General features: G+C 24.1%; 1 protein-coding gene and 1 long non-coding RNA gene across 2 annotated transcripts; both read left to right on the forward strand.

Moving 5' to 3' along the window:
- The first annotated feature begins 404 nt into the window (after nucleotides 1-404).
- LOC127286496 (histone-lysine N-methyltransferase MECOM-like) lies at nucleotides 405-1,510 on the forward strand. The gene has a single exon (XM_051312941.1). The coding sequence runs from the start codon at nucleotides 480-482 to the stop codon at nucleotides 834-836; it is 357 nt and encodes a 118-aa protein (XP_051168898.1). The 5' UTR covers nucleotides 405-479; the 3' UTR covers nucleotides 837-1,510.
- A 5,293-nt stretch (nucleotides 1,511-6,803) lies between these two features.
- On the forward strand, nucleotides 6,804-13,136 carry LOC127286573 (uncharacterized). The gene is made up of 2 exons (XR_007843760.1): nucleotides 6,804-7,196; nucleotides 11,837-13,136. It is a non-coding gene; the product is annotated as an uncharacterized LOC127286573 (long non-coding RNA).
- Nucleotides 13,137-13,666: the final 530 nt, after the last annotated feature.

The following is a 13,666-nucleotide window of genomic DNA, read 5'->3' on the forward strand; positions in this document are numbered from 1 at the left end:
AACATATTTGTAGTAGTTGTTGTGATTTTTTTTTTCGTAATAACAAAAATAATTTTCACAATTGTCTTCGATTTATTTTCAAATGGTATATAATTGAAAAAAAAAATTTAACAATGTTATTAGATAATTTCGACACGAAAAAGAAATTTTTAAAATTTATTTCATAGTGATAAGAATTATCAATTTTATTTGATAAAACATAAAGCGAAATATTTATTAAGTTTATTGTAAAAATACGTGACATATGTTATTAATAATAATAATAATAATAAAAATAAATAAAATGAAAACATTTTGTACAAAAATATTTAGACTAACGAAACTTTTTTTCTTTTTTTTTTTTGCTCTCAACTGGGTCTTTTTTTTAAATTTCTTTCTGCAATTTATTCTATGATATTTTATTTTTGTTACTCATATTAATTAAAATTTTTTCTTTTTATTTTTCAGACGATTCATTCAAAATAAAATTACCAGTTTTAATGGTTCGTCATCGTCAAAGTCTACCGCTACCATCAGAGCAAGGAATTAACGAAGTCATATTAACATGTCGATATTGTGAGAGAGCAAATTTTGGATCAATTATTGGAAAAAAACTTCACGAATATAATTGTTATTTAAATCCAAGAAATGTTGAGGAAAAAAAACAATTAATGTTTAAATGCAGTGATTGTAGTTTTGCGTGTAATCGAAAACAATATTTAAATTATCACAAGACCCACGATTGTGGAAAAAAGCACAAATGTGAAATATGTGACAAGCATTATGGAACATTGAGAAGTTTACAATTACATATTCGTAATACACATAATCCGCGAAAAAATTTACAAGTGCCATAAATGTAGAAAAATATTATTTATTACGTAAAAGTATGTATATATATAATAATAATAATAATTAATTGGTAGTACTGTAAAATATTCTCAGCAAATTAACGTAACTTCAAATTAAAAAGATATTTTTAACAATATAAATAAAACTATATAAAATACAATTGATTTTCTCAAATTTTGAACGATTTACAATAAAATTTTTGAAAATAAATTATTTTGCAAAAAAATTTGTTGTTAAATAAATTATTTCATTTTTTACAATTTTTTTTTTGTATAAAGTTGGTGAACAATATTGTAATTTTTACAAACACAAGTTCATTTTCCACTTTGAAAAATTTTCTACAATTCTGTTCGTTTTTTTTTTTTAAGTTTACAACTAAATCTTTCAAAATTTGGTGTAATAAATTTTAAATATATTTTTATTTCTATGTGAAAAATCGGGATGCATGAATGAATATGTTCTAAAAATTATTAGTTAGAATTTTCATCTTATGGAATTTCATTTGTCATAATTTTTTTTTTTGAGTAGAATTTTTATTTATTCGAATTAGTATTTTGCAGAATTTTCATTAAAACGATTTTCTATATTACAGAATTTTTATATAACTGAAAATTCACTTCACAGAATTTTTATTTGTTCAAATTTCTATTTGTCAGAATTTTCATTTAACATAATAGGCATTTAAAAGAATTTTTATTGGGTAGAATTTCATTGCATAGAATTTTCATTTTATTCTTCCAGATGAATTTTCATTTGCTTGAATTATTATTTGATATATTTATAATTTCCATATAACCAATTTTTCATATTACAGAATTTTTACTTAACCGAAAAATCATTTAACAGAATTTCTAATTGGTAGAATTTTCATTTGTCCGAATTTGCAAATGTCCGAACAAAAAAATCGACAGAAAGATTTCGGCGCGATTTTTAAAATCAACCAATCACAATTTTATGGATAATTTTTGATTGGTTGATTTTAAAAATCGCGCCGAAATCTTATTAGGTATTTCACTTTCAAATATGGCTGCCCGATCAGCTGGAAGCCTGGAGGGACAACAAATAATTTTACTATAGTCCATCTACAGTTGGTAACGTTGAAAACTTCAAAAACTTAACCTCAAAATCACTTGTTTGACAGTTCTTTATTGTTTTTTTCGTTTGTTGTCCCTCCAGGCTTCGACGTCATCACCCACTGACGTCACAAGGTAAAATACCTAATTGTCGATTGTTTGTTCGGCCAATTGCAATTTCGGACAAATGAAAATTTTTATCAATTAGAAATTTTGTTAAATGATTTTTCGGTTAAGTAAAAATTCTGTAGTATGAAAAATCGGTTATAAGGAAATTATATATATATCAAATAATAATTCGAGCAAATGAAAATTCATCTGAAAGAAAATTCTATGCAATGAAATTCTATGCAATGAAATTCTATGCAATGAAATTCTACTCAATAAAAATTCTTTAAAAGGCCTATTATGTTAAATGAAAATTCGAGCAAATATAAATTCTGACAAATAAAAATTCTCTGAAGTGAATTTTCGGTTATATAAAAATTGTGTAATATAGAAAATCGTTTTGATGAAAATTCTGCAAAATACAAATTCGAACAAATAAAAATTCGGCTCAAAAATAATTAGGACAAATAAAATACCATGAAATGGAAATTATAACTATTTTTAGAACATATTCATGCGTCCCGAAAAATCATTTTTTAGTTTGAGGTTATGTTATAAGTATATATAAATATATATATATATATATAGCCTTAAGGGTATGTGGGCAAAGGACGTTTTTTTGTGGTTTGAAACTTTCTCTGAAATAAAAAATGATTTCGGGTTAAAATTTTGGACAAATGATTTTGTTTGGTACAAGGAATCTCGCTGTTCTACTCATTTACCATAACTTAACGCAAAAATATTAAAAATAAAGCAATAAATAGTAAAATAATGTATTATATCGTAGTTCATTCAGCGGCCACTTGCTCGAATTGGCGCTGTTTACTGAAGCACTGACACACTCAAGCAACGTCTGTGTATGCGCCGCCATGTTTCTTTTCATTTTCGTTTAAAAATCACACTTTTTAAACTTCATTTTTTAATAATTTAACGCAAAATTATGTATTTTTCGGAGACCAGCGAGATTCCTTGTACCCTAATCTATCATCCCTCAAAATTTTAGACAAAAATCTTTTCTCATTTTAGAGTAAGATGTATACTACCAAAACACATTTTCCCATATTTGGTCACGTGGGAGATTCCCACATACCCTTAAGGAGGATGGAGGTCCTATAACATAACCTCAAAACTGAAAAATAGTTTTTTAACACAGATAAAAAACTAAAAATTAATTTTAAACAATTTTAAAAGATTTAGTTATACACTTATTGGAAAAAATTAGAGCGTAAAATCTGTTATCAAATAATAATTTTTTTTTACTTTTTTCTTTCAGAACAGACAAAAATTGCAATTTTTATCCAATTTTTATATAATAGCTTATTGTATTCGCAGTGAAACATTCTCTAAAATTGTAAACTTTTTTTAATTTTTAAAAGTATGTTATTAAAAAATTATAGTCATGTATGGGTGATTCTCCGTGTAGCGTACAATTTATTTATTGCTATTATTATTAAAAAATATTTTTTTTTACAATTTAATAAAAATTAAATTATAATCTTCAAAGTTATAGTGCTCACAAATGAAAAATCAGTGGTACAATTTATTTCGTAAAAAATACAAGGTACATGGAATTGTACGCTTTGTGGAGAATCAAGCATATAATAATTATAGTATATTTATCATAGTATCAGTTTATAATGTCTAAATAATAAATTTAAAAAGTAAATAAAAATTCATGTATTTATTAAAATTTTGTAAAAAATTAAAAAAAAGAAATTTATTTTTAGTCCACAAAAAATCTCAAAATTTAAGTATACCATTTCCTATTTTTAAAAAATCTATAAATTTTTTGAATTTTAATTTTTTTTACAATTTAAAACATAATAAATCATTGAGAGATCGCCTTAAAAATTATGTAAAAAAATATCTTCTTTCTGGTGTTAAATAATTTTATTGAGAAATAAAAAATCCCAAAAACACTAATCGATTTTTTTTAAACACTAAGAGAAATAATTATAGAAAAAAAGAAATCAAAAATTTAACCATCGATTTATTATGACTTAAACAATATTCATGATTTTTTTCGCGCTTCTAAATGAGGGAGAACATGTTTAAAAGTTATAAACAAATTTTATTTTTTAAACAAATTGTTTAAAAATTAATATTTTTTTAAAAAAATAATTTTTTTCTAAAAGTTTAAGATCTTCCGCGTAAAAAACATTTTCAACATTTTTCTCTATTTTTAATAGGAAAAAAGTTATAAATAAAGCAAAAAAATATTGCTCAAATTTGTTATTGTAAATATCTCGAAAAATATTAAAAATTTCAAATTCAAAATTTGTACACTTATTTAGCACCACTATCACTACAATTTACCGAATTTTTGAGAAAAATCCGAGACATGACCCCATATTCTCATATGAAATGCCTCAAGTCAGAGTTGCCAATGACCCTACCTAAACGCTACTGCGCTTGCGCTACAACAACTCTCTTATAGGTCGAAAAAAGCGCGCTTATATAAAATGCTTAATAATAAGAAAACGTTAATAAAGCAAAATAAAAATATTTTCACTATTGAATTTATTTTTTTTGTAAATTATATTACTTTCTAATAAAAAAAATTTATTTCCTTAATGTACTGAAGAATAATAATAATTTTAATAATAATATTCATAATTTTATTATATTTATATCATTATTGTCATTATTTTTTTATAAAATATATAATCTATTATTATTATCATCAATTTAATATTTATTAATTAATTAATATATTATTTATTATTATTATCATTATTTTCAATAAATTATTATTAATTAACTATGAATGTATTACATCTATATATTTCAAAAAAATGAATCGAAATTTTTTTGTACTTTTTTACCAATTCAAATTTTCCTCATAAAAAAGTACAAACAAATTTCGCTGAATTTTTCTAAAAATATATATGTATATTTCATATATAATTAATTAATAATAATTTAATAATAATAATAACAAAAATAAATAATATATTACATAATTAATTAATAAATATTAAATTGATGATAATAATAATAGATTATATATTTTATAAAAAAATAATGACAATAATGATATAAATATAATAAAATTATGAATATTATTATTATTAAAATTATTATTATTCTTCAGTACATTAAGGAAATAAATTTTTTTTATTAGAAAGTAATATAATTTACAAAAAAAATAAATTCAATAGTGAAAATATTTTTATTTTGCTTTATTAACGTTTTTTTATTATTAAGCATTTTATATAAGCGCGCTTTTTTCGACCTATCAGAGAGTTGTTGTAGCGCAAGCGCAGTAGCGTTTAGGTAGGGTCATTGGCAACTCTGCCTCAAGTTAATATTCAAGAAGGTAAGGTAAATAATGTGCAATTTATCGTGGCAATGTGGTCAGAGTACACGGCTCGCATCCCAAGGATCCTGGGTTCAATCCCCAATACGTTCGAGATATTTCAATATTATTCTAAGTGTTTTATGTATACTTATATATGTAATATTTTTAAACACAATATTTTGAAACAAAAAAATTTTTCAGTGCAAAACAGAAAAACACTAACATGTTTTTTAAAACATATTACAATATTTATATTTAAAATGTTCCTTACAAACGACAGTATTGAATTTAAATTTATTTGTTTCAGATGAATCGTTCAAAATAAAATTGCCAATTTCATGGAATCTCAAACATCAGAATTTATCGTCATCATTACCATTAGAAGAAGATGGCAAATTTACATGTATCTATTGTGACAGAAGAAATTTTGGATCAAAAGCTGGGAAAAAAATACATGAATCTAAATGTTCTTATAATCCATCAATTTTAACAGCTACAAAATCATTTAATTGTATGAATTGTAGTTTTGGTACCAATGTCAAAAGTAAATTTAAATATCATAAAACTCATGAATGCGGTAAGGTATTCAATTGCAATGATTGTTATAAGCAATATGGATCACAAAGAGGTCTACAAAAACATATACGAAATTGTCATTAAGAAAAATAATTAATAAACATATATATAATAGAAATTATTTTCCAAATCTTTTACACTGAAAAAAATATTTATTTGATGTAAATAATCGGTTACTTGACAATGTATTATCAAATAAATATTTATTTGAATCAAATAATTTTTATTAGATTTAAATAAATTGTTTTTGAATCAATAATTTCTGTATTTGCAATAAATACAATTTATTTATGTTTTCCATAATATACTCAAATAATTGGTATTTATAAATTAATTATAAATTTACTTAATATAAATTTACTTAATTTTACTCAAATTAATTGGTAAAAATAAATATTCATTTGATAATAGGTAGTCAATTAACCGATTATTTGAATGAAATAAATTTTTTTCAGTGTATCAAAAGTGAAAAAAAATTATTATTTTATATTTTATAATATAAATATAATAATATAAAATAGTTGTTGTTATAAAAAATTATTCCTCTGTATATTATAGAAAAGAATATTTATCATTTATATTTTAGTATAGCAAAAAAAAAAATTTTTTTGTTCAAGAAGGAAATTTGCATAAATCATTTTTGTTTCAAACGAGAAGAAAAATTAATGTAGGGTTTTTGAAAAAATTACTGAATTGCCCCAGTCAGAAATTATAAAAGTTGACTTTAAAAAAATAAAATTATAAATTGACTTATAACTTTGGTATATTTTTGTCCTACATGTTAGTAACAAATCATTAAAATATTAGTTCATTAAAAAAATTGTAGTAAAATAATTTATTATTATTATTTATTTATTATTTTATTATTATTATTATTATTATTATTAACATTATTATTATTATTATTATTAACATTATTATTATTATTATTTATTATTTCTTTACGATATTTTTTTTCGTTATTTCATATAATATGATTTTACTTGTAAATTTGCAAAGAAAAATATACAAACAAAAATGCTCTAAAATATTTTTATATATTTTGACGTGTTTTATAGAAATAAAACAATGGTTTTCTGTTTTTAATAATTTTTTAAAATTTATTTGTTTCAGTTGAATTATTTCAAAATCAATTTCCAATTTTAATGGTTCGAAATCATCAAAATCTACTACTACCACCACCACCATCATCATCATCACAAATAATTGACGAATTGGCATGCATCTATTGTGTTAGAATGACCGCATCAATGACTGGGAAAAAGATTCATGAAAATAATTGTTCTTTAAATCCATCAAATTTTAAAGTAAAAAAACCATATAATTGTATGAATTGTAGTTTCAGTTGTAATCATTATTCAGATTTAACCTCTCATAGAAATTTTGATTGCGGAAAGGTACACAAATGCGATATATGTAATAAATATTATTTATCACGAAAGAATTTACAAAAACATATACGCAAATCCCATACTATTCAACAACAATGAAAAATTGAGAAGTGCCATAATTGTAAAAAAAAATATATAGAGGCATTCTTTGTTAACTGAAGCCACCTTCAGCCCAAAAATAGTTTAAATATAGAAAATTGGGCATAGGCTTATTACTTCAATAAAAACAAATACTTTTCGATGTCGTGTGGCGTTTTTGAAAATTCAAAATGGCGGATCTAATATGGCGACTAACTTTTATAAAATTAATTAAACTCACTTAAAAATTGCTACTCGGGGGTTTATGGGGTCGCTGATTACGAATCCGATGATAGTTTTTAAAAATTTTAAATGGCGGATAAATGTTCAAAATTTACGTTTTTGCTTGAGAAACCATTTGCCATCAATTTGGACGCCATATTGGATCCGCCATTTTGAATTTTTGAAAACTATCATCAGATTCGTAATCAGCGACCCCAAAAACCCCCTAGTAGCAATTTTCAAATGAATTTAATTAATTTTATAAAATTTAGTCGCCATATTGGATCCGCCATTTTGAATTTTTAAAAACTATCATCGAATTCGTAATCAGCGACCCCAAAAACCCTCAAGTAGCAATTTTCAAGTGAATTAAATTAATTTTTTAAAAGTCAGTCGCCATATTAGATCCGCCATTTTGAATTTTTAAAAACGCCACACGACATCGAAAAGTATTTGTTTTTATTGAAGTAATAAGCCTATGCCCAATTTTCTATATTTAAACAATTTTTGGGCAGAAGAGTGCTTCAGTTGACAAATAATGCCTCATAATATATTACTCATTAGGAAAAAGTTTCATATTATTTTATTTAACAGTATTCAACGGTCTCTGAAATTCTTTGATATAAGGGGAGACCATTAATTATCGCCCTATAAAAACGGCACTGAACGTGAAAATGATAAACATATTGAATACGATGAATTTCTTAAATCCGAAAGATTGTGCAAATCCATACAAAAAACGCGATTGCAAAACGAAAAGGGGTAAAAATTTCCCAACTGGGCTACCTAAAACTGACTTTTTAAATTAAATTTTTTTTTTCACAATTTATTGCAGGAAGCCTAATTAAAAACATTCCTAAAATGCGTTTAAAAAAAATTTATTTTTTAATTAATTATTACAATGTAAAATTTTCTCTAGTGATACCTACTAATTTATATACTAATACTAATTTGGCTAAATAAAAATTTGGTTTAACGAAAATTTAATTAAATAAGAATTTGGTTAAATAAAAATTAGGTTTTAATAAAAAATTCTATTAAAAAAAATTCGGTTATATAAAAATTCGGTTAAATAAAAATTTTGCTATTGAAAAATTTGGTTCTACGTTAAATTAATGTTCTAAAATTCAAACTAAGTACACATTGAGCGTCCCAATTAATATCTTTTCAATGAAATAACAAATTCATAAAATTAAATTTGTTCTTATAAATATAAGAACGAATTTAATTTAAGGTGGAAGGGTCAAAATCACAAAGTGTACGGAATCGTGTAAAACTTTCAGCAAAATTGAATAACATATTAATGCACATTATTGTTAAATATGAGCAATTTTTATCGTACGGTTTTCAAGATATTGTCGTCCGAAATTCACTATTTTTCTTATTACTTAGCATTGTGCTTATGGCCGCTGCGAACGAAAAACTGACAACTCGATATATATTACTTCATAACTTTTTATGGTCAATAAGGATTCATCTCAAAATTAAAGCAAAATTAATTTGAAATTCAAGGATCATAATGCTTCAAGTATTGTACAATTTACTGTTTAGTTACCGAGTATTTTTAATCCAAAAATTAAAGTTGGATGTAATTTTTTCTATGACACGAGAGACACAGAGAACGTGGCAACAGCGCAACTTTTGTGAGGGAGAAATTGAATGGCGGGAAGATTTAAATATATCCAAGTATTTAGAACATATTGCTTTACTTATCTTTTTTTCAAGAAAGTTAATGAATAAATTCTTGTAACTCATAATTATTTATTCTTGAAACAATTCATTATATTTTATTTTGATTTAAAATAAGTTACGTAGAAATTAGCTGTGTGCTGTGTGCATCAGCTGTTCTGCAGAGACTGCAGTGTTGCCACGTCTCGCACGGCGAAACACTACATTGTTCAAAATATTACTATTTTTTTTTTTAATTTTTATTTTTTACAAATTTGTACGTTCTAACATAAAAAAATTATTTGAAAATATGATTTTTTATTTTACATAATAGAATTTACTTTTTTTTTTCAACTTTTAGAAAAAAAAAGTTTGCTTTCGACTTACTGCGTGGGCCCTTCCACCTTAATATTAATTAATTTTAATAATTATGAATTAATTTATAATAATTTAATTTATAATTAAAATTTTTTTTTTTATTTCTTATAAATATCAGAACAAATTTAATTTTATGAATTTGTTATTTCATTGAAAAGATTTTAATTTGGACACTTAATGTGTACTAAATTTGAATTTTAGAAAATTAATTTAACGTAGAAGCACATTTTTCAATAGCAAAATTTTTATTTAAAAGAATTTTTTTTAAGCCTAATTTTTATTATATCAAATTCTTATTAAATTAAATTTTCACTAAACCAAATTTTATTTAGCTAAATTAGTATTAGTATAAATTAGTATCATTCGCCGCGCGTGGCAGTGGTGACTGTTCTAGCGCTTGCACGTCGCTCTTCAAATTCGCGTAATTCACTCATTTTTTAAAGGTACTAAGATTTTTTTTTTCTAAATTAAAGTTAAGAAAGTGTAGATTTATGTCGTTTTTGAAATTTTTTCCTAAACATATGAGAAATAGTTTAAATATTAATTTGTTTATTAAATAAACCATTTTTTTTGCATAAACAATAAAGGTTCATTGAAATTTCTATTGCATTTCAAAGATACATAATTTTTCTATATGCTCACCAAATTTTATTAAATTTCATTAACAAGCAACGGAGTAATTGCAAATTTAGTGGAAAGGTAACAAAATATTCAATTATTAATCTCTATATGCTTCCGCCATCTGACGGCGTCAGGACGTAATAAAGCTGTCATTATAATACTTTCCCACTTTTTGTTTTGAAATCGCGTTTTTGTATCGATTCACACAATCTTTCGGATTTAAGAAAATAAGGATCTTTGATGTTTTGGCTGAATTTGTAAAAAGTGTCCGTGTTTCGAGAAAAAAGTATTTTAAAATCAATGTTTATTATTTTCACGTTCAGTGCCGTTCTTATAGGGCGATAATTAAAGTTCTCTCCTTGCCAAGAGTTTCAGAGACCGTTCAACACTCTTAAGTAAAAATTTAAAATATAATAGATAAATGTAAATTCTAATTGTTTTATGTTTAATCCTGGTAGTAATTGTAAAAAAAACACGACGTGAAAAATTTAATTTATTATTAATATTGATAATAATGTTCAAAGATAACGATTCTGATTAGTAAATTCGGGACGCATGATTATTCTTATGAAATTTCATTTGTCGTAATTATTATTTTTGAGCCGAATTATTATTTGTTCAAATTAGTATTTTGCAGAATTTTTATCCAAACGATTTTACATATTACAAAATTTTAATATAACCGCAAAGCTACTTCATAGAATTTTTATTTGTAAGAATTTTTATTTGCTCGAATTTTCATTTAGCATAATAGGCATTTTACGAAAATTTTATTCGGTAGAATTTCTTTGCATAGAAATTCAGATGAATTTTTATTTGTTCGAATTATTATTTGATAGAATATCCATATAACCGATTTTTCATACTACAGAATTTTTATTTAACCGAAAAATCATTTAACAGAATTTCTAATTGATATAGAATTTTCATTTGTCCAAAATTGCAAATGGATGAACAAACACAATCGACAGAAAGATTCCGGCGTGATTTTTAAAATTAACCAATTATAATTTTATGGATAATTTTTGATTGGTTAATTTTAAAAATCACGCCGAAATCTTTCTGTCGACTGTTTGTTCGGCCATTTGCAATTTCGGACAAATGAAAATTCTATCAATTAGAAATTTTGTTAAATGATTTTTCGGTTAAGTAAAAATTCTATAGTATGAAAAATCGGTTGTATGAAAAATCGGTTCTATGAAAATTATATGCAATAACAATTCGAACAAATAAAAATTGGGCTCAAAAATGATTATTACATGTGAAATTCCATGAAATGAAAATTCTAACTAATGATTTTTAGAAACAAAATCATGCGTTCCGTAAATTCTATGATTCTACTGTTATGACACAGTAAAATCTACTATTTCCTCCTCTCCGTGTATTGATTAATTGAATTTAATATATTTATTTTTAAAAAATCATCTACTGATGAATAAACTTTTATTCAATTAAATACTTTGTCTAGTGGTTTTCACTTTTTCCCTAATACAATAATATGCGGAATAGTATATCTATTGTCTTTATAATTTATATATTTGAAATGTACAATACAAAAATCAAGTAAACTATAAATTCATTTGTTTCAGTCGAATTAATAAAAAAACTGCCAACTTTAGTGGTTCGCAAACGTGAAAGTCTACAATCTCCATCATCAGAAAACATTGACGAATTATCATGTACATTTTGTGGAAGAATGCATTTTGGATCACATCTTGGGAAAAATATGCATGAATCTAAATGTCCTTCTAATCCAAAATTTCCTAAATTAATAAAACCATTTAATTGTACGAATTGTAGTTTTGGTAGTGATAAAAGAAATCTTCTTAAATATCATATGACTCACGAGTGCGGACAAACTCATAAGTGTCAAACGTGTAATAAACTTTATTCAACGCGAAGGAGTTTGAACGTACATATTCGTAATACGCATATTTGATAACAGTAAAAAAACTCAAAAGGTCCTTAAGAGTGGGTTTCTTTTTTTGTTTTTCTAGTGATTTTAAATTTATATGTATTTTTATTTTTTACATAAGAAAGACTACTTCTATAATATTTTGTTGTATTTTTTTAGTTATGTTACAATTGTGTTTTTCAAATTTTTCTATACTTAGCAGCAATTCTCATGTAATAGATTTTTATAAAAAATGAAACTACTGAAAAACTCAAGCTTATAATGTACTTTGAAAAAAAGTAGTAAGCGAAATAATTTTAGATGCTACAGCAGTTTAAAGGTTAAAATACTTTTTTCTCAAAACACGGACACTTTTTATAAAATCAGACTAAATACCAAGGATCCTTATCGTATAAATTTCCTAAATCCGAACGATTTTGCAAATCCATACAAAAACGCTATTGAAAAACGAAAAGTGACAGCTTCATTACGGCCTGCCGCCGTCAGATGGCAGAAGCATGCAGGGAGCATAAAGTTACTTATTACTTTCTGTTTTACAATCGCTTTTTTGTATCGATTCGCACAATCTTTCGGATTTATGAAATTTATAAGATAAGGGTCCTTGGTATTTTGTTCGATTTTGTCATAAGAGTCCGTGTTTCAAGAAAAAAATATTTTAATATGAATGTTTATGATTCTTACGTTCAGTGCCATTTTTATAGAGTAATAATTAAAGGTCTCTCTATGCCAAATAATTTCAGAGACCGTTTGACACTCTTAAATTAAAATATTGTTTTTCTCAATGCAAAAATAGTTGTTTGTCAGATTCGACAATAATTATGAAATTGTTAATAATAATAATAATAATATATTATTATATTTATAAATAATTATAAATTACATAATGTAAAGCAAAATTTTTAATAAGGCTATAATTGTAAAAATAATATTGTACCTAAATATTAATTGTAATAAAAAATCATTAGTATTTCGTATATGGATAATACTAATTTTCCGAATTTTGTTTTATAAATTTCAAAATACACTTTTTACAAATATATTTATTATATTATTTGACACGTAAATTTTCAGAAAATATAATATGTTTCGAAACAATTGTTTTTTTTTCTATATTTGAGATATTCTGCATAATATTTTCTCCACTTTATTAAACTCTAAATTTTATTTGTTTCAGTTGAATTATTAAAAAGAAGATTGCCAATTTTTTTGGTACGAAAATTTCTGAATCTACCACCACCGTCATTAGGAAGTATTAACGTGCCCAGTTTCTATTGTGACAAAATTAACGAATCAAATATTGTAAAAAAAGAAAAAGAAACATGAAAATAATTCTTTTTCTTATATCCTTTATATTGTAGAGTAAAAAAAAAATTAATTCTACAAATTACAATTTTCATTTTAATCGTCGTAAGTACTTGTAAAATATCATTAGATCCATAAGTATAAAGAGAAACTCATAAGTGCCATAAGTGTAAAAATCATTATATATCTTAGGAATGCGTTA

The sequence above is a fragment of the Leptopilina boulardi genome, unplaced genomic scaffold, assembly GCF_019393585.1.
Source record: "Leptopilina boulardi isolate dan_hultmark-lab unplaced genomic scaffold, ZJU_Lbou_2.1 LbouV2_121, whole genome shotgun sequence".
NCBI classification, from domain to species: Eukaryota; Metazoa; Arthropoda; class Insecta; order Hymenoptera; family Figitidae; genus Leptopilina; species Leptopilina boulardi.

Excerpts from the sequence above, each read along its gene's own strand:
- LOC127286496 (XM_051312941.1), top strand. The coding sequence starts at position 480 with ATGGTTCGTCATCGTCAAAGTCTACCGCTACCATCAGAGCAAGGAATT.